Source organism: Fukomys damarensis, unplaced genomic scaffold (assembly GCF_012274545.1).
Source record: "Fukomys damarensis isolate Sample0158 unplaced genomic scaffold, DMR_v1.0_HiC HiC_scaffold_16, whole genome shotgun sequence".
NCBI lineage: Eukaryota > Metazoa > Chordata > Mammalia > Rodentia > Bathyergidae > Fukomys > Fukomys damarensis.
The window spans coordinates 104,236,501-104,258,537 of NW_022900928.1; the positions used below are offsets into that span (position 1 = coordinate 104,236,501).

Consider the following 22,037-nt stretch of genomic DNA (forward strand, 5'->3'; position numbering starts at 1 on the left):
AAGCAATATATGCTAAATTCTTTTTTGGGGGGAGGGGACCAGGGATCAATGTGCTAAATTCTTGATAGGACTACCTTGTGACCCACAGAAATATTAAATCTCTAATGTTTGTAAAAACTCTTTTAAGCACTTACACAGACATTGTTTCTCAGCTTCTCAATATAATTCTTATATTTTTTACATAATTAATTCCTATCCTATAAAAATATCTCCTCTTCAAGAGGTTGTCTTCCTCCTTTAGAACACCTTGTCAAGGCAGAAGGATTGCAAGTTTGATACTAGACTGGCCAATTTAGATCCAGTCACTAATGAATGAATGAATGAAAGAATGAATAGTAGGCTTGGGTTGTATCTTGGTGGCAGAGTATGTGTGAGGCTGTGAATTCAATTCCTGGACTTTAAAAAACCACTTTGTGTAACTACTCTCAAATCTCTGGTGGATCTCAGGTGCCCTCTTTTCAGAATTCTGTTACCCAACAGTTGAAGTTAATCCCACACACAGTGATTGGTATTCTTTTTCAGTGACAAGAAAAGGCTTGCTTTTAAAATATATCTGAAGTCATCAAAGCAGTATAGAAATAGATGTCTAGTATAGAAGTCTAAAGTCATCAAAACAATGTAATATCCTGTGTGAAAGTTGCAATGCCTGTGGCTTGAGTCCCTTGATCATGTGCCTTAAGGGAAATCAGTTGGCGGAGGTAGTGGATGACTGAGACTCTGGGGCCTGGCAGGTGCGTCTGCAGCTCACCTCACACTTGGGTTCCTCGGGTAGGAGGGGCTGGAGCCCTGGTCCGCTTTAGGACAATGGTGTTCAGGCTGCTGCTCTTGGCACTCAACTTCATCCCCTCAATTCAAGTAGCAGGTAAAAATGACTTTGCTTTTCTTCTCCCTCTTGTAAGGTTTTCTTTTGTGTTCTTGCAATCGGCATGATTGATTTTAGCCTTCAAATAATAACCTTTGAAATTTGAGCACATCTGAAATGTACTTCTAATTTAGAAATGTGTTATTTAGAAACTCTCTGATTTGCAGAATACATCATAGCTTTTTTTTGTTTTGTTTTGTTTTTTGTTTTTTGTTTTGTACTGGGGATCTAACTCGGGAGCTTGCACTTGCAAAACAGGCAGTGGAACCACTGAACCCCGGCCCTCATCATAATATTTTAACAAAAGATCTTTTGGAAGGAAATATGATTTTATTTATTTACAAGTTGATAATGTCCTATGAATTTTTAGCTTACCTACAATTTTTCCTTTATAATTTAATAAAACTGTTATATTACAAACAGGTTAGCTCTGAAAGCTTTGAAACTGAGATTGGCTGGGCTCACCTCACAGATCCAGGTCTTACTTGACAAACTTAGGCTAGTATTTAAATTCTCTGATCTCGGTCTCCTTATCTGTAAAATAGGAGTGATAATAACCCTCATCTCATGGTTGTTGTGAAGATGAAATGAAATAGTCACATGAAGTGCTTAGCTTGGTCAGTGGCAGGCAAGTAGGATCAGTGTCTGTTGAATTATTATGTCTACCTGAATTAAATGAATACCAGCACGAACTCTGGCATCACCGTAGAAGCTAGTGCAGCATAAATACCAACAATAGTGTTTTTTTCTATTTTTTAAAATCTATTTATTTAGACTAAATCCTCTAAGTTCCCAATAATGATGATGAAAAAGATGATACATCTATCATTATAGAGCACTTACTTTGAGCAATATTCAGTTCTCACAACTAGGAGGTGGTTATTACAGTAACCACCCTAGTAACTCACAGCTAGAAGATAATCATTACAGGAACCCCTCTGCAGATGAAGAGATCCCAGTGTGGAATCTTCCAGGGATGTACAGGTCTTACTTGTTGCTGGCAGATTCAAGCCACCTTCCTCTGACTCCGGAGCCCATCTTCTTCGCCAGTCTGCTTTTCTACCCAGCATGATATGACTTGTAATTTCACAGAACAGGGTAAATCTGTGCCAAAATCATATTTAAAAAATCACAATTCCTAAAAGAAAAAACAATCCCATTGCTTTGGTGGGTCGGTGTAATATGTTCATTCAACTTGTTCTCAGAAAAGAGTCCTGGTTGGCTAAAAAAGTGGAACATATTTTAAATAAGGACAGTTAATTTTCTTTTGCAGGGGAAAATTTCCTGTTCAGCACCAATATCTTCAGTTTTCTTTCTCTTTTATTTCAGTGGTGAAGAGACTGCATCTTTTGTTGGTGCTGTTCTTAAACATCATATGTGTGCAAAGAGTATAATTTCCCAACTGGCAGGGATACAATAGTTACACATGTACCCATCAATTTTGTTGTCTAGTGTGCTGGGGAGTATGAATTGTGTATATTTATAAAAGGTGTTGATATATAATGAAAGACATAAGCTTGTGATAAATTATGCCCCAGTATCTGGGTACGAAGAATCTTTAAATTTTATCCTGAAAAGGTTTTTAAATTTCAGGTTTAAAGAAACTTTATTATTTATTTTTAAAAATATTTAAAATGTGTTAATTTATTATACTATAAAGGGATATCTTACCCTGAATGAAAACTATTTAGCATTGGTAATTGTACACAGAATGTTTTTCTCTTGTGTTTTGTGGACAGCTATATTTCAGGAACTCAGCCACTTTCTTTTGAAGATTCTCTGCAATTTTTGTATTTTTTTCCAGCAGAACACTTATTAAAAAGGACGACAGAGGGCTGGCGGGTTAGCTCAATGGCACCACGCCTGCCTCGCAAGCAAGCATAAGGTTCTGAGTTTGATCCCCAGTACTGGGGGAAAGAAAAAGGGAGATAGAGACAAAGCCATTGCAGATTTCACACATGCAGAGCATTTGGTTTTTCCTTTCTTTGAGTTACATTTACTTTTCAAAAGCCAACTCATTTTCCTAGTAATTTTTAGAACTTGATGCTGAGTGGCCATTAATGAAAGAGGGTGAGGTTTGGGGCACTGTTAAAATGCCCTTCCAGTAAGAAACCTTATGAGAAAGAAGTTGATTACAACATATGAAATGTGTGATCCATTCTAACCAATGATGCAAAGCCTTCTATGTCATTTTCATATTTTTATTTGTGCCCACCCTCCAGGAAAAACTTGTAGATAAGGAAATTCTCTGGTCAAAACATCATTGTCTTCTCTAAAATTTTAAGAAACCACTGCTATGTCTGTGTTGAGGGACGTGCATGTGTATGTGTGTGAGAACGAAAAGCAGTTTTATATTCTATTTATTAATCATTTTAACTCATTGGCTTTTAGCACAGTTTAAAATACTTCACGAAGGTTAACCCTAAGTGTTTTTTTTTTTTCTTAATTTGGATGATGCGGCAGAAAGATTGTTATGGCTAAATTAAAGAAATGTGATTTAGGAAGAGGGAAAAATCTTAACTTAGATGATTTCTTTGTTTAAAATACATGCTTCTTACAAGAAATGAGTAATTGTGAAACTAAAATCCATAGGACAAGATTTTGCTGGACTTTGGAATATGAGTCTAGCTTGGAACTGCAGCCACAAAAAGGGAAAATGATTTGTGATTGATGGTGGTAGGAGTGTGTAGATAATTTATGATATTGATCAGACATTTTTTAGCCCATATTAGTTGTTTTTTAGCAAGCTGATCATTTAGTCTGAAAAAGAACAAACCCACTCTTTTTTGTGAGAGCATTTCTTTTCATTTTTCCTCCGATAAACAGTGGATAAACTGTTGAAGTGTCCAGTTTGGAGATGATTGATTTCGCCAGTGCTGCCACATTTCTCTAGCACTGCTTTCCTCAGGCACAGTAAGCAGGAAAATGATTGACATTTAATAAAAAAGTCATATCAGCAAAGCAAAGTAATTAAAAACTTTAATCTTTAGCAAATGACTCTGCTGTCATAGCCGTGCACAGAAGTAATTTATCTCTTACAGTTTACTGTTGCTTTAGGCTGAGTTTAGCAGAGAAAGGTAAAAAGATAAACATTGAAAAATGCAAAGTAATCAACAGATGGCTGTGTTACATGGCTTCTGATGCCCAGTGATCAGTTCTTATAACTGTTAAGAAAATCAACTGGATGTTTTATCATTTGAAATAAATTTGATGGATATTTAAAAAATATGGACGTTGCTTAAAATTTTGTTTTACTCTACTACCATGACCTCAGAGAATTTACCACCTTTTGTTTCTTTCTTTCTTACTTTTTTACTTTTAAAGTAACCATCTAGCCAGGACTTTTACAGCACAACTGTAAAGTTAACATTTATATATCAATTCCAGGAAATAGAATGAGTCATTGCCACAACTAGTTCAGAAGTAGAAATGAATCTGTGATTGTAATTCTGAAGTGCTCACCTTCGAACCTTTCCTATGAGTGGGGAGGAGGTCTCACAGCCTCCCCTACTATGGACATGAGCTTTCCTTTTTCAATATTTTTCTTCTTTGTGGGTCAAGAAATACCCCATGACTACCATTTGGCCTTTATTTTGTGTGGATGTCTTCCTTCAAGTATTTTCTGGATATAATATACGGACCTTTACAAATTGAAAAATTTTATGCCACCAACATCTCAGAAGAAAATTCCATCTGTAGTTTATCATCTCTAAAACAATAGCTCTTTATATTAGCTAGTATAAGTCCCAATGAGGACCACAATTCATTTCAGACTTTCTTATCTAAAACTCAGAAGACAAGTACCTCTGCAAAGCACAATTATTTCACACTAGGTCATTGCAAAGGATAACATCTTTTTATCCCTTTTATCTCAGTTAAGTTATTGTTTGCCTTGTTTTCTTCACTAAAATTATTCAGGGAGATTGGAGCTTTTTTTTTTCTTTTCTGTAAGAGATTAGCCAAACATCAGGAAAAATGACATCTAGGTAGTTTTGTGACTGACTGAAATGGTCTCAGATTTTCTAAGCTGTGTAAAAATATCTGTGCCTCTTTTATGGGGCTTTCTTGAACTCTTTTTTGGTCAGTGATGTGGTATTAACATCAACATCAACCAAATAACAAATACAAAACTACAAAAGAACAAAATACCCAACATACCCAGAGCTTTTAGTCTGAGAATTGTTGCATGATAATTAGTACCTAAAGTTGGGCTAACTATCTCTGGCCTCTGGTGTTTGCATAGTGAGTGTCTAGCTTTTTTGCTTGTTACTCTCGTTTTGAAGACTGAATACTCAAGAGAAGTGTGCTGGATCAGATAAAGAACTGCTCAGTGGCTGGAGAGAGGCTCTGAAAAAGAGAGTTCAGGCCTCGTAGGCCTTAGTAATTCCACTAATTTCATAGGTGTTTTATTTTAATTTGTGTGTTACCATGCATATTATGTGTATTTATGTTCTCATTGCTGGAAGAGCAGCTGCAAGGTGGCAGATAATTTCTTACTTAACTTTGAGCTACCCCTTTATCTTTATATCACCTTTACCGTCATCTTTTTCTTTGTCATCATCTTCATTATCTTGGGGACTCTGACTGACAAGATAACCAGGTTAATGGTTCCTGATGGTGTCACTCAGAATTACTCAGAGTTCACCTTTGGTCTCTGATCTAATTGCTTGAATTTATTTTTAATTGCTGAAAAGGTAGAAGGTTGTGCTTTTTCACACAGGGATACTTGAAGCAGGATAAAATGTCAGAACATTACCTTGTGTATTTGCAGTTTCTAATGGATGACTTTCTTTTGGTGGTGAACACTGTTAATAATAATGGCATGAAATGTAAGGTCAAGGTGATTTGCTTCTTATCCACAGACTCTTGCAGAGGTGGGTGAGAACAGGCACATGTGAGAAAAATGTCCCTTCCACCGTGAGACTTCTGGGTCCCTGAAACAAGGTATTAGTAGGTTCCTGTTCTCTAAAGTTTCAGTTTGGCAATATAGGTGCTTAGTCAACAGATGACTATTGAATATACTGTATGTGCAAGACATTAACCTGGATTCTGTGACAGATTAAAAAAAAATCCTCTTGAGCTGGGGATTTAGCTCAGCAGTTCGGTGGCCTGCCTTACAAGCACAAGGACCTGAGTTCAACCCCCAGTACCAAAAAAAAAAAAAAAAAAAAAAAAAAAACCCATCAAAAATAAAAAAAAAAAAAAAAAAAAAAAAAAAAAAAAAAATCCTCTTAAGATTAAAGTAAGTAAAAATGAAAATTATGAAATATTTCTAATTCTTTCAGTTTTAATGTAGGACCATTGTGAATAATAATCTATTCACAGCCTTTTATTTAGTGGAAAACAATTATATACAGAACCACCCAGACAACGATAGAAGTCAAGTCAACTGGATGTTTAGAGATGAGAGGGAACATAAAACCCTCCCTATATAGTTAGTTGTTTGGGTGGTTTCCAGAAAATGCTGACTGGAAGATGACCTTGTGAAGTTTCTTGGCATTTTAGACCCTTTTAGATTGGTCCCATCAATTTGTCCAAACTATCCTCTTTCATGTCCCGATATAAGACCCTCAGCTCCACTAGTAAATGTTCTTCACTGTTTTATACACATTCACTCTCCCTGTATGGCCTTATTGGAGCTCTTCCCTCTTGGAATACCCTTTTTCCCTCTGTTTGCCCATCCAGACCCTATGTCTTTCTTTTTAGTTCTCTGGTGCAAGAGCCACCTCTTTGAGAAAGCTACTTCTGGATGCTTCCATCTTTGTTATGGATTCATAAGAAGTGTTCCTATGGAGACTTTGTTCAGTTTAAAAATATTTATTAAATTTCTCTCTTTTTTGGTGGGGAACAAGGTCTCACTATGTAGTTGAGACTGACCTGGAACTCACTATGTAGCCCAGGATGGTCTTGAACTCACAGCAATCCTCCTGCCTCAGTCTTGAGAATGCTGGGATTACAGGCATGCACCACCACACCCAGCATAAATTTCTCATATTTTAATATCTATTGGAGGAGATGCAAGAAGAGAAGAAACAAAGACTTACCACACAAAAACTGTTTGTGTAATTTTCTTTCTGCTTTCATGGATTTTATGATTTAGTTGATAAAACTATATATAACATGATATGACACCTGGAAACAGATAAGTGATAACATCTGGAATTACTCCTGCCTCACAATGTTTTTGATCCTGTAATAATTTTCTATGAGTTATTCTTATAACCTGGAATGTCCTCTTTACCTCTCATCTGAAAGCCTTTGAGACCCTAAATGGCAAACTAAGAGACTTCTTTCTTCCTGAAAGTTCCTAAAAAATGTTACTGAAAATTGACACATCTATTTTTTCCCCACTAGATTGTGACGTCCTTGAGGGCAGGATCCTGTCTTATTTATCCTTATAACTTCAGTACTAGGCAAGATGCTGGAAGCATATTGGTGCTCATCAGATATTTGGTGAAGAAGGAGACAAATGAGTTAGTAGCAAAGTGAGGAAGCGTAAGATAAATACTTTGGTCAGATTAATGTAGAAAATAAGTCTTTATAGAGAACAGGAATTGAGCTGGACTTTAATGGTAGACAGGATTTGAATGGATGATGAAAATTGCTAATGGAAATGCTACTTGATGTGTATTTTCATTTATGTTTTGCCAGGCATTGTTCTTCTTGGCTTTCCCTATATTGAATCATTTTCTCTTCCCCTAAATCCTATGAAGTGGTTATTGTGATTATACTATAGCATAGACAGAGAAACTGAAACACCAGATAGGTAAAGCATCTAGCCTGTGGACACACAGCTAGTAAGTATCTACATCATGTCTTCATGCTCTTACCGATGCTATGTTGCCTAAGGAAGAGACAATATTAATAAGAATGCTAAATCAGGCATACTGTTTCTGGATTTGAGAAGAGATGACATATCAGAAGGTGTGGAGGCCCCAAGAGGTAGGATAGAGTTAAGTTAAACAAAGGACTGAATTCTGATAAGAGAAGTTCAATTTATTTTCAAGCCATGTTGAAACAGCTAGACTGGACAACAAGAAGACATTTAGGAAACCTCATCTTTAGGATGAAGCTGAAGGCACGGGAATAGATGGCTAGTAGAAAGAAGAGGGCATAACCACAGAAATGCAGAGAGTCAGACTCATCTGGAATACCCTACGCTTAGGGTCAACTAGAAAGGATGAGGATTAGTGAAGGAAACACAGAATGTGGTTAGAGAGGGAGGAAGAGATGGCTAAGGAAATACCACTAAAGTAAAAGGATGATAGAGTCTCAAAGAGAGAAGGTGGTTAATACCATTTACATGTAGAAGGGAAAGAGAAGTGAAGAATGGCTTGGGCAAGAGACCAGCAGGACTTCTGAGTTTAGGCAGAGTCATAGGAGAAGGAAAAAAAAGACTTCACGGGGTTAAGAAAAAGTGGAAGGGGACAAAACAGAGACAGTGAAAAGAAAGGGAAACTGATAGATTAAAGACAATTAGGAATTTATATCATCTAAAATGTCCACTATAGTATTTTCAACATGGAAGGTATATTCTAGGAGGAAGCAGCTCTGACTTTACCTTTTTCTACCTCCCAAGAACCAACTACATTAGACCCCATTGTCTGTTTGCTAAATGAGTGAATGGCTATTATGGAAGAAGTCAGAATATCAAAGAACAAGTCAATACATAAAAATTTCTTTTCAGAAAGTATTCATTGGTTGATTTGATAGTTTTACTCTCTCAAAATTAATGCCTTAAGTCTCAGTGCTCAGATGAGACTTTTTGCTGACAGTTACTTTCTGACAGTTGCATGTAGCACAATAACATTTTGCAAGGATGAAGACAAGTGTTCTCTAAATCCCAGTGTCTGCCTGTGTAGGAACACAGATCAGGTTGAAGGTGTGGCTTAGAATAGTGCTGGCCTAAAGAAATTTGTTTAGTAAATTTATTAGTCAAGCTTCTATTTTAATTTTTATTGTTGCCTACAATAAATTTTCCTCACGTGAATTAAGGGTTTTATTTAATAATCCTATGTTCTACTGATAAGAGTTAATGTGCTTTATAGAGCTGACAGTTATACAATTTAGGAGAGGGCCGGTCAGTTACCCTGTTTCTTTTAACAGAAGTCATGCTTCCATCATGGTACTCTCTAATATGCCATTCTTTTTCTTTCTGACTCTGGTAATTTCCCTGCCTTCCCCCCTTCACATCTAAGGGTGGTCATAACTCTGTGGTTACAAACCACAGGTAGATTACCACTTGTGGTTCTGCTATCTTTTTACACTTTTGCCAACACAACCACCTTTCATAAATAAACCCTCCTATTATTGCCCAATTTTGAGTACTCTGTGTGCTTTCTGTTGGAATTCTGAATGAGACAACATAGACACTTGAATATCATACTCCTTCAAGCCCTTTAAAATAATCTTTGCACTTTCTTTAAATTGGTAATCCTTGTGAAAATGGCAACAGTCAACAGAGAATGAGATGACATTACCACAAACTTGTTTTGAAACTAACCTGTATATTTTCTCTTTATTTTAATACAAATTTCAGAATATGGGGCAGTTCAAAGCATGATAGATCATTAGTAGCTTTGATTTTTGTTTTTTTAGTTGCTCAAAGAGGATGGCAAAATGTTCTATAGTCCAGTGAATGTTTTGTACGCCTCTTTATGACATTTAATGAAGCCAAAGTTACCAGCTGGAGTTACCACAGCTACGGACTGTTGATTTGAGTCCCTTTCCTTCTTGAAAGCAGTTTGTCTGACAGGTTCCAGAGCAAATACTGAGTTGGCTGATGGGGGTGTCTGCCTCTTATGAACCCTGAAAAGGAACAAGTGGTCAGAAGGCCATGGGTATGATAGGTCCAAGCAGGAACTGTACTCAGAGGAAAGTTCCTATAACTTAGCTAGCTCCTGATGAGGAGGGCAGTGTTCTGTGCCAGGGAAACCAGTGCACAAACATCACAGGGCAAGATGGCTGAAAGTAGGAAGCTTTCATTTTCTTTGGTTGCTATTTAACCTGTCAATTTCTGTTCTGTCAGAATTTTAAGAAGGAAGCAACATGATTAGGATCTTATAACCTGGGTTTGTCAACTGCAAGAGAAACTCTGATGGTGACATGAATAAATGGAACATGAAATTGTTAAAGGTTCTGGAAGAAAATCATATTGCTAATTAAATATGTATCAGGTCTTTTCCTTGCTTCATTACTTCTCAGTATAAACTTCAGCCTTGAATGCTGCTTATCCCACTTGTGTGTCAGCCTCTGTGTGTCATTTTGTTTCTTTATAATGCTTTTGATACAGGAAGGGAACGATGGGCTATTGTAATGCACAAATATAATTCACAAAAGCCCTGAAGTTTAACTATTTGCCCAGGGAAGGTTGGACTGAAAAGTGACTTTGTATGTTCACTAGTGTCTCTTTTGCACACTTGGTCAAACTGGAATAGAAAAGCTGCAGAAGTATAATTGGTGCTTATGCATTGGAAATAATTTATAAGAGACATTTCTTGGGCTGGGGATTTAGCTCAGCGGTTTGGTGGCCTGCCTTGCAAGCGCAAGGACCTGAGTTCAATCCCCAGTACCAAAAAAAAAAAAGGATTTCTTGTGACTACATTGTCACTAGCCTTTATTTAGGACCCATCTATGACTTTCAGAAAGTCTTTTAAGTTGTAAGTAAAATGTTTGCCCTATCCATGGGAATGTGCTTTAAGATCCCCCCACCCAGTGAATACTGGAAACCTTGGAGAATACCACACCATATAAATTAGATGAGATTGGGTGTGTTCAGGGTGGTATGGCTATAGACCACACCGTATAAATTAATGCCTTACCTAAGCACTTATCACTCACTGTGATGGTAACTTTTGCAATTTGAGGTGCAACAGGAAAACTAGCACAAGTGTCTTTTTCCTTCTTTGCAATGTCATGAATAGAAGATTCAGTCTTACTGTGTATCTTAGCAACCTCAGCATGACCCCCCCTTATTTAGTAGAGAACTTTCATCTTTTATTTACAGAAAGCACTCTAATGGCTTCTCTTTGGCATATCTAAGTTGCCAGCATCATTACTCCTGCACTTTGGGGCCATTATTAGATACACGAAGGTTATTTGAACGCAAGCAGTGAGATACTTAAATAGTTGAACTGATGATGCAGGGGACAGCAAAGTGACTAACAGGAATGTAGCATATGTACTATAGCTGTGTTGGACAAAGGGATGACTCACATGCTTGGTAGGACAACATGAGATCTCATCATGCTACTCACAATTTAAAACTTAAGAATTGTTTATTTCTGGAATTTTCCATTTCATATTTTTGGACTGTGGTTGGCTGCCAGTAATTAAAATTGAAGACAGCAAATTGTAGATAAGGAGGAACTACTGTGTGCATTACATATTAAAAAGTCTGGAAATGTACATTCTTTAAATATAATCATGATTTCAAGCTAAATGAATGAACAAAGATGTTTTCTATTTATTCGTGATTTAAAGCATTACTCCTAGATGTCTAAGTAAATAAATTACATCTGGGTTCGTCCGTTATTGGTGAGGCCTTTTTTAAAGAGTCATTTACTTTTTTGTTTGTTTGTTTTCAGTTGCTGCTTTTGTAAAATAGGGGATTGGCTTAGAATATATCCAAGTTTCCTTCCAAATGACTGTTTCTGCAGGATAGAACTCCATCAAAATGATGGAGAAAATGAAATTTCCTTTGGTCCAGTCTGCTTCCCGTTCCTTCTACTCTTCCACTCCCTGATAGCACCCTCTCACTAGAGACACTTAGTACCATCCTCTCCATCAAGCCAGTTTTGAGAGGATCTAGAACCAACCCCTGAAACTGTGTTGAAATTTTGATGCAACATGTCAGAGAAAGAGAAAAAATAGATTATAATTTGTCTTGAGGCATAAACTCAAATCCCAAGCATCACTTATCTGTCCTGAGACCATTTTGCCTAATACTCAAGCAACTCACTGATTTCATTCACATCACTGCTCCATCTAGAAAATGGGTTTAAGGTTGACTGTCTAGACTGTTTACTTCACAGGTTCGTATGGATCACGAATGAAATACGAAAAAATGCTTTATAGCTCTATAAATATAGGCCAGGGTTACTAATTTAAGTCAACGTGTTTTCTACATTGTGTTTTAGGCTTCATCTTTGGAAATCCAAGCATGAACTGAACTGATGGGAAGCATCCTTGTAAGGTCAAAGTTTTTTTGGTGCTAGCAACCACACCTTAGAGGCGGTTATCCATGCCACCTGTGCAGAAGGCTGACCTGGTTGCTGAATATAGTAATTGACCCACTTACAATAGGTGAAATGGAAAGAAGTTTTTTTGTTGTTGTTGTTGTTGTTTTTGTAACAACCCCCCTCTTCCCCCTGCCCCAGAGAAGCACAGCAACTTTCAATCTCTTCTAGGAGTTGGGTATATCACAAGATTTACAGGCTATCTGTGAAAAGTCTTCTAATTCTCACTATCTCACTCATAAGGAGGAGATAAGCACCTTCTCACCTCCGATCTCACTCTTTATGTTGCCTGTTGTCAAGCAGGAGTTGTGAGGGAAAGAGGTTTGAGGTTACTGCTTCCTGTCTCCACACCTTTAGCTGGTTTAGCTGCTAGGAAAGGCTTTGAAAAGCAAAGCACTAAATTCATCATCAAAACACATTGTCAGTTAGAGAAATGTAAGTCAAGCCAATCTTTTGATACCATAACCAAATATAACAGATAGTCCAACACTTTAACCCAGTAAGTTTGACCAAAGTAAACCTTGCCTAACCACTCATGAAAGGAAAATAAAATATTTACAGGGGTAGGACTGGTGTGCTGATACCAAAGTAGCCCAAGAACTTATGCTTGTTTTGTGTGAGTACGTGCTTGTGTGTTTTTAATCTGCAAGTATTTTACCAGGTATTTGTCATGTCCCACATACATACATTGGGTGGTTAAAATAACTGGACCGAACCTTCAATAGCTTCCTTTTTGCCTTTGTAAAAAAATTATTAACTCATATTAACTGCATGAATTATTGGGTCTGACTATGAAAATTCCATACATAACTTCAGTGTATTGTGCTTTAATTGTATCTGCCCTCCCTAATTGTCCCTATTCTACTTCTAGGTTATTGAGGTTAGGTGTTATTAATTTTCATATATGAGAGAAAATATGAAATATTTGTCTTTCTGTGTCTGGCTTATTTCACTTAACATGATGACCTCCAGTTTCATCCATTTTCCTTCAAAGGACAGGTGCCATTCTTCTTTGTGGCTGAATAATACTCCACTGTGTATATGTACCATACTTTCTCTATTCATTTGTTGACAGGCACCTAGACTGGTTCCGTCACTTGGCTATTGTGAATAGTACCACAGTGGTCAAGGGTATGCTGGTGTCTCTTTTCTATGTTGAGTTCTCCTTTGGGTAACTACCTATGCATGAGATTCCTGGGTCATATGGTAATTCTAGTTTCTGAGGAGCCTCCATACTGATTTCCATTGTTGCTATTCTTATTTAAATTCATGTACAACAACATGAGCTCCCTTTCCCCCACATCCTCACTAGTGCTTGTTATTTTTTCGTTTAGCTGTTCTGACTAGGGAGAGATGGAATCTCAATGAAGTTTCAATTTATATTTCTCTGATGACTAAAGAGGTTGAGAATTTTTCTCATGTAATTATTGATAATTTGTATTTCTTTTGAGAAGTGCTTGTTCATAACTTTTGCCCATTTATTGATTGTATTTCTTGTTCTTTTCTTGTGAAATTTCTTGAGTTCTTCATTTATTCTGGATTTTAATCTTCTGTTAAGTGAATAGCTCACAAAAAGCATGTTTTCCACTCCTAGCATGATCTGCAAAGCAAAGAGGAATCATGCAGTCATATGGAGAAACAAAATATTTCTCTAGGTTTTTCTGAACCTAGATATGTCCTTAAATTTTACAATATGTCCTTAAATTAGTTGAGGTATTGAATGGTCAATTTTAAGAGAAGAGGAGTTAGAATTATTATGTCTACAGGAAATCTCAATAATCACTCATATTCAGTATTACTTAGAGGGTCAAGTTATCTTGCATTATCCCCCAAAACAAATTTATTTCATTTAATATCTCTCGCCAAAGCAGATGTAGATTTTGAGGTCCTATAAGAGTTTCTCACCCAGACTTTTCTGAGTCATTGACATTATCCAAGATGAGACCAAGTGCCATACGAATACAAATAATGAAAAAGAAGGTTTTTATCAGCCAACTCTGAACCCATCTTGAACTCCAGAGTAGAAGGAAGTCAGCCACATAGTGGCACGGAGTAAGCAGACTATTCAAGCTGAGTGCTCATGTTTAAGGATCAGTTAATTTAAAAATTATCATTATTAACAAAAGAGAGAGGAAACCAAATACTGAGTAAATTAGATGTCTCTTTTCATCAAATAGCTACATAATCAATGGTTTTCAAAGGTTTTCCAAACAAAATGTTAGTACAAAGCATCACAAAATAAAGCATTTTTCCTTCCATCACTCAGGTGAGGGATAGAGGGAATACAGAATGTGGTACAGCCAACTTTGATATAGGAGCTTTGGATTTTTCCTCCTTGAGGCAGTTCATGATTTGTAGTACTGAGGTCAAGTGGGCTCAGGAAAATCCAATTGATCTCAATAATGCTAAAGTTTGCATTTAGAGACTCTGTGCTGGACAGAAGGAAGTCTATTTTCCAGTTATCTCCCTATATATCTTATGGCTTCTGAAGGAAAATAGTTTCAGGAGGGAGACTACTCCTTCTCTCTCAGAGAAACAACAGACACTGGAATAAGCTCTGGGGGAATAAACTGTATTCCTAGTAACCCCTGATGTAATTTATATTTTCTTTGCAGCAATCTCTGAGGCTGGAAGTATGTCTTTATATTCCAGATGTATAGATTTCACCTTTGTTTCTGACCTGTTTTTTGTGATGTAACGAAGAGGAGATGATTGAAGAAAAAGATGACAAAAGGAAAATAATTACTTATTTGTTGGCTTATGTGGTCTGAAGAAGTCATTTTTGGGTCCTTTTTCTCACTCACCACCCCTCAGACAATGTTGAATTTTGCAAATGTTAGCCTGTAAATATTTTTCAACTTCATCCAATTTTTTCAAACCATAGTTTAGTCCCTTTCACCTTTTGCTTAGACTACTATAACTCTATCCTAACTAATCACCACTGTTTCAGTCTTGTATCCTCTGAATTTACTTGTCCCAATTTTGCTTAAGTAATCTATACACAAAATGAAGGTTGTGCATACCCACTGCTGTGCTTAAAAGGCTTCAGTAGGTCTCTGTCATCTGCAGGAGAGGGCCCAAGCCCATAATGCTATAAACTATGTTGCTTTGCTAATCTTGTCTTCCATAGCTCCTGACCCAACAAAATTGAGGAACTTGTAATTCCCTTTCTCATTTCCTTATCTTTTTGCCTACACAGCTCTCTTTCCCTCTTTGTCTTATCCTTCTCACAGTACCCTAACTCACGTTCAACCTCAATATGTACACACTTTTGTACCTCAGCCCCCAACACAAAGATTTATTCAGGGTAAATTTATCTGATAAAAATTGGTCCAATCAACATATACATCCTCACATTTCAGACCAAAAGTCATCTCTAGAGATCTTTACCTGGTTCCCCAGCTGCCCCCAGAAATTGCACATCACTGTGCCACTATTTGAAAATGAATTGTCTGTTTCTTTACCTCACCCCCATCAGACTGTGAGCTGCCCAAGGAGTTCATTTTTAGGAAAGCAATTTTTATCTCTCGTGTGTGTTTAGTGAAGATGTCACACCCTGAATTAGACAAGACACACTAAGCAAACTACTACAGTATGGGTGCTGGGGCTTCTCCTCCTTTGCTGTCCCTTTCTCCACCTGGCGTGGGTGCTGGAAGGAGGAAGCCAAGATAAGTAGCCAAATGGGGGTTTCTCTCCAGCCTCACTCAGTTTCCCTGTACACACTCCCTTTTTTTTAATCTCCACAGAGATGTTCTTTTCTTATCTTTTTCCTTGTATCAGTCCTCAAAGGAAGATCAGAAAGAATTTGGATGCCTTTCAAATTAGAATCCAAATAATTAGCAACAGAAACAGTTTCCAGAGGTACCCAGTGAGCAGAAATATGAATACCCAACCTGCATTCTCTGTTTAGGGGGTGATTTGCTGGCATTTCCTGCCCTTCCAGTCAGAACTGACCCAACTTCAGGTAAAAGGAAATAAATCTAAACAAAAACGAGTTGGATTTTCCTATTAAGCTAGGTTTTCCAGGGCTTTTACAGAGTATTTGTTGAATGAATAGCAAATGAGGCTAAAGTTGTTGAGTCACCCGCCCCCCCCTTTTTTTTGGTACTGCGGATCGAACTTGGGACCTTGGCTTATAAAGCAGGTGGTGGAACTGACTCAGGGCTAAATCCCCAGCCCTGAATCACAGGTTTTAAACAGGATTTAATGGTGTAGTAGTGAAACCAAGCTACTATTAGGAGCAATATAGTCAGGTCATCATCTTTCACTTAGTAGTTACTTAGTGGACTTCTGATAGACTCACGGTATTCTTTAATGAAGGGTAACATGTGGTCCTTGCTCTTGGGAATTAGGGCTTAGAGGAAAACTAATGAATTTTTAAAAATACACAAATTGAAGAATATAAAGCAAAAGGTATTCAAAAGGTAAAACCTGACCAAATAGCAAAGGAGTGATACATGCAGTAATTGTCTTGATCCCTAAGACAGGAATGGTTCCAGGGAGTTAGTGGATGGAATACAGAAGTGGAGCTGCTCATATGTGTTCCTGGGATGTTGATTTAAATGATCTGACCATTTAGGAGTCATTATTTTTCCTCATTGAATTTATTGGTATATTTTAGGTATACAATACAGTTACATTCATTATTGGGATCTTGTTTGAGAAAATGAAGTTGGAAATCCTGTGGAAATCTGTGAATTTGGAAGTATACAGTTATGTTTCATCTGTTAGGCTAATGTTTCTTAAACTTGACTGACAATTTAGAATCACCTGGAGAAACATTTGAAATATTGATGCCCTGGGTCTTATATCCAGAGATTCTGGTTTAATGGGTCTGGCAACCAAGGGTTTTTTAGACTGAATATTAGAATCAGCGTAATTCTGACTTTCATTTTGTTTTATTTTTTTTAAGACAGGGTCTCACTATGTATTTCAGACTGCCCTGGAACTCACTGTGTAGCCCAGGCTGGTCTTGAACTCACAATCCTCCTGCCTCAGGAACTCGCGATCCTCCTGCCTCAGCCTCCCAAGTGTGGGATTACAGGCATGCGCCACCACATCTGGTGTAATTCTAACTTTTAAGATACCACCAAAGACAACACATACACTGGGAGAACATATTTATTAATCACATAGTATCTGATAAGGAACTTGTTTCAAAAATATTAACAAACTCCAAAAAGTCAATAATTCAAAGACAGACCCATTATAAATGGGCAAATGATGTGACTAGGAAATTATTGAAAAAGGATATACAAATGGTTAATAAGCTCAGGAATAGATGCTCAACATCATAAATCATTAGAGAGATGCAAATCAAACCATGATGAGATACCACCTCATTAACACGAGGATGGCTATAATAGAAAAGAGGGACAATAGCAAGGGTTGGTGAGGATATGGAGAAATTGGAACCTGTACACACTGCTGGTGGAAATATGAAATGGTGCAGTTGCTTTGAAAACAGTTTGGCAAGTCCTCAGAAAGTTGAACTGAGAGTTATATTGTATGACCCAGCAATTCCACTCCTGGTACATACCTAAGAAAGTATAAAATACATCTTCACATGAAAACTTTTACACAAACATTCACAGTAGTCTTATTCGTAATAGCCAAAAAGTGATGAATGGAAAAGTAACATGTGGTATAGCTACACAGTGGAATATTGTTTAGTCATCAAAGCAGTGAAGGTCTAATAAGTATTATAACATGGATCAGCCTTGAAAACATGCTAAGTGAAAGAAGCCTAATACAAAAAGTCACATATCGTATGAATCCATTTATATGAAATGTCTTGAATAGGCAAAAACCATAGATACAGGAAGAAAATTAATGTTTGCCTGAGGTTGGAGAGAGACAGAAATGGAAATAACTGCTAATGAATATAAAATTTCTGTTTAGGTTCATGAACATATTTTGGAATCAGATAGTGGTGATACATTCACAATTTTATGAATATTCTAAAATGAAAGCCACTGACTTTTATACATTAAACGGGTAAATGTTAGGGTTCCTGAGTTATAGCTCAATGAAGTTGTTACCAAAATGAAAGAAAAACAATAAAGAAAAAAATATCAACACTTTCCCCTCCGCACCATCCCAATCTAGGCCAATTCAATCAGAATTTTTGGGAGTGGGAGCACCTGGACATAGGTTTCCTTTAATGTCCCTGGTACAGAAGTACTTATAATTATATAGGAGTCAAAGAGCTCTCGGCATATAGTTCTATTGTGCAGCTCCCTTCTACCCAAAGCAAAAGCAAAAGTAAAACCAAAACAACTCCCCCCAAATCCCACGTGAATTCAAACCCAGGTTAAATTGTAAATTTCATTTTAATAGACTCTGATCCTATTTGTTTTTTCAGCCTGGGTACTGCTTCAAACAATCTTTTATTTAAAATGCAAGTAGGTAGATAATTACTCACCTACTCCTAAAACCATAGAAAAATATTTGTATTGAAATTTGAATTAAAGACAAAAAATTGCTTCAGAAAGAAGTTTGTAGTGTCTTTTGGTTGCAAGTTTGATTGCTAATGCTTAAGTGATCTGTTTCTTAGGTGGTGTGGCTGAGTAGGGGTTTAGTTCTGGCTTTGCACACCATTTGCTGAGTGATTTTTACACTACCTAATATTTCTAGGCCTCATACAGTCATTTTTTTAAAAAAAGGACTATTTTGTCATCTGCCAGAAATGGAAATAAGGTAAGGAACTATCAATATATTCTCTTCTTTTCTGGAGCTGATAGCATAGCTTGTTTCTTGGCCTTTAAAGTGGGAGACTGAATTAGGTAGTCTTCAGATTCTTCAATCTTTTTAAAATATTATTTTTCTTTTTTAAGATACTATATTTTCATGTATGCCAGGCTGGCCTTGAACTTGAGAGCTTCTGCCTCAGCCTCGTGAGTGTTGCCATTATAGCTATGTGTCACAATGCCTGGCTTCTTTGATCTTTTGTTTGGGTAATATAAAGGCAGAAGGTGACCAGAGAGATGACTCTCAAGGTTCCACCCTCTGTGATTAGGAGAACATATATGTAAATTTATTGAGGAGGCTGTATTCTGAATTTTCTATAGAAGAGAAATAAGAGTAAACTCTTTGATTTATATTTTTTTCTTGCCTTTTTAGCAACTCTTGGAATGGGCAATAAACAGTCAAAATAAATTAAAAAAAATTTTTTTTCCCTTCCCAAACCCCTAAATCAAAAATTTTTAATTCATTCACAAACTTAAAAAAAAAAAAACAACAAACCTGTGTTGCTACTTAAAAACAAATCTGTTTGTATGACTGTGCCAGGGTATGAAGTTGTTCCGAGTACATCTCTCAATCAGGAAATCAGTCCATTGCATGAGCAACATCTTAGGAATCTCAATACAGATTCAAATATTCTGAGTGTGTAGCTGCAGTGCTCACTGTCAACAGAAAGTCATATTTTGCCCTCAGGTGAAAATTAGCTCTATTGTTCCATTCCAAAGAAGGAGAAAAAAAAAAGCCTTTGCTGGAGGTCTGTTTGTTGGTTAATGACTGCATCAGGAAAAAAAAAACGTTTCTTTTTTTTTCCCCATTAAGTTTATTGGTACATTTAAAGCAAACAATACAGTTACATTTATCATTGTGCTCTTGTACCTTAACATGATATGTCTTGATTCTTATTTTTTCCCCATACCCCTGCCCTCCCTTCACCCCAAAAATTATTCTTATCGTCCTGTTTTAATGTTTTTTCTTCCCAGAAAACAAGATTTTGGTGAAGCAGTCACCCATGCTTGTGGTGTATGACAATGAGGTCAACCTTAGCTGCAAGTACACCTACAACCTCTTCTCAAAGGAGTTCCGGGCGTCCCTGTACAAGGGTGTGGATAGTGCTGTGGAAGTCTGTGTTGTGAATGGGAATTTCTCCCATCCACTTCAGTTTCACTCAAATACGGGGTTCAACTGTGACGGGAATTTTGACAATGAAACAGTGACTTTCTACCTACGGAATTTGTTCGTTAACCAAACAGATATTTACTTCTGCAAAATTGAGGTCATGTATCCTCCTCCTTACCTAGATGAGAAGAGCAATGGAACTATTATCCATGTGATAGGTAATGTGCAACTTGACCCTTGTACCACCTCAACATCATGTTTTTCAGCTGCAGTGGTCCCAAGGGATTCTGTACTAATAGAGATACATCAGATCATGGTATTAAGAAATATTTTCACGTACTTTAGATAAAATTCAGAGTAAAAGATTCAAATATATATATTTAAATTTTTATTGTGGTACTAGGATTGAACACAAGGCCTGCACTGAGCGACACTTCCAGCCTTTTAAAAGAAGTTTTGAGACAGGGTCTCATTAAGTTGCTAAGTTGCCCAGGCTTGATGTAAACTTGTGGTCCTCCTGTCTCAGCCTCCCAGGATGCTGGGGTTACAGGCATGCGCTACCATGACTGGCTTCGAAGTTATATTTTGAATATCTTTTCTTTTCCTCACTGACATCCAGTGGGAGAGTGAGCGATATAGTTACAGTCAATCTATGAGAAGAGGTCACCTAAGATTATTCTTAATTCAAGTAGGTCATGGAAGAAAAGTTTGCATTAAGATGCAAGCCCGGGTGAAAAAGCAGCTAGGTCTAATGGATCAGGACTCAGGAAGAATGAGTCATATTGCAAATTAATTCTTTTTTTTGTGCTCTATGGCTTTGCTCTGTTATATACCTTTCAATTTTCTGAAACATACTAAGGGTGCTGGCCCAAATGCCAGTGGTATGACATCTGCTATTATACAACTCAGTGATCTTAGATAAGTTGCTCAACTTTTTTATGGGACCAAACACAATATTATTAAGTAGTATTTACAAATGATTGGAGTTGACTCTGAGTTTATGTCATCTGAAAACACTGGGGAGAAATATCCTAAGATTGCTAAACTCAAAAGAATACAGCTTACTGGTCAACACTTACCAATGAGGGGCATCACACAGATTTTCTGACACACTTTGTGAACATACTACAGATTTTCTTTCCGGTATAATGATAAATAAGAAACTATGCTACATTTTATATTTAATATTAGCATAATTCTAATATATATTTTCCTCCTACTCTAGAACAGAGCTGTGCTGGAAAAACATTGAAAACTAAATAATGTGAAATAGAGGAAATTAATGAAAGAATATTTTGCATGTCCAGTCCCATTCAGACTTCCGATACCTATGATATTCAGACAGAATATTTTGGTTAGATAAAGCCAAACCTTAAAAATTGTTTAACTTTAGAAGCTAAGAGTAGAACATTTTCCGATATAAATAATATAATACTTTAGGATAGTATTTTATAATATATGGATATACACATAGTATATCATTTACAAGTGGAAAGAATATCTGTGATCCCAGACTCAGTAATTTGTAGTTCTTTTTTTCATGTTATAAAATGTAGGTAGGTTAAGAAAAAAACTGACACTTGGGCTTAACCTTGACATTTTGATTTAATTAATGTGTGTTGAGGAAGGGGCACTGGACATTGCTATATTTTCAGACTTCCTTGGATAATTCTTTTTTTTTTTGGTACCGGGGATCGAACTCGGGTCCTTGTGCTTGCAAGGTAGGCCTTGGAACCACTGAGCTAAATCCCTGGCCTCCTTGGATAATTCTAATGGGCCTCCAGAATTAGAAATTAATGGACTACAGATTTTTTTTGGTATTCTTTCTAGTTATCATTTTTTTTTCTTTTTCTTTTTTTCTTTTTTTTTTTTGAGTAGAACTCTTCAGGTTTCTTCCCATACCCTTTGCGATACCCAAAGATATCAAGTGACTTTTCTATCATTATATAACTTGTTAGCCAGAGTTGGAGCCAGATATTTGTCTTCTGATTACCAGTTCAGTGTTCTGTCAAACTACATGGATGATTTTCTTTTCTTTTCTTTTCTTTTCTTTTTTTTTTTTTTTTTTTTTTTTTTTT

At 36.8% G+C, this 22,037-nt stretch overlaps 1 protein-coding gene across 1 annotated transcript in view; it reads left to right on the forward strand.

Moving 5' to 3' along the window:
• The first annotated feature begins 278 nt into the window (after positions 1-278).
• The window catches only part of Cd28 (CD28 molecule), a 30,839-nt gene continuing 9,080 nt past the window's right edge, over positions 279-22,037 (forward strand). Inside the window, exons 1-2 of the mRNA XM_019206314.2 lie at positions 279-862; positions 19,824-20,177. Coding sequence (XP_019061859.2) covers positions 706-862; positions 19,824-20,177 — 511 coding nt within the window. The 5' untranslated portion in view covers positions 279-705. The remainder of the gene's footprint in view (positions 863-19,823; positions 20,178-22,037) is intronic.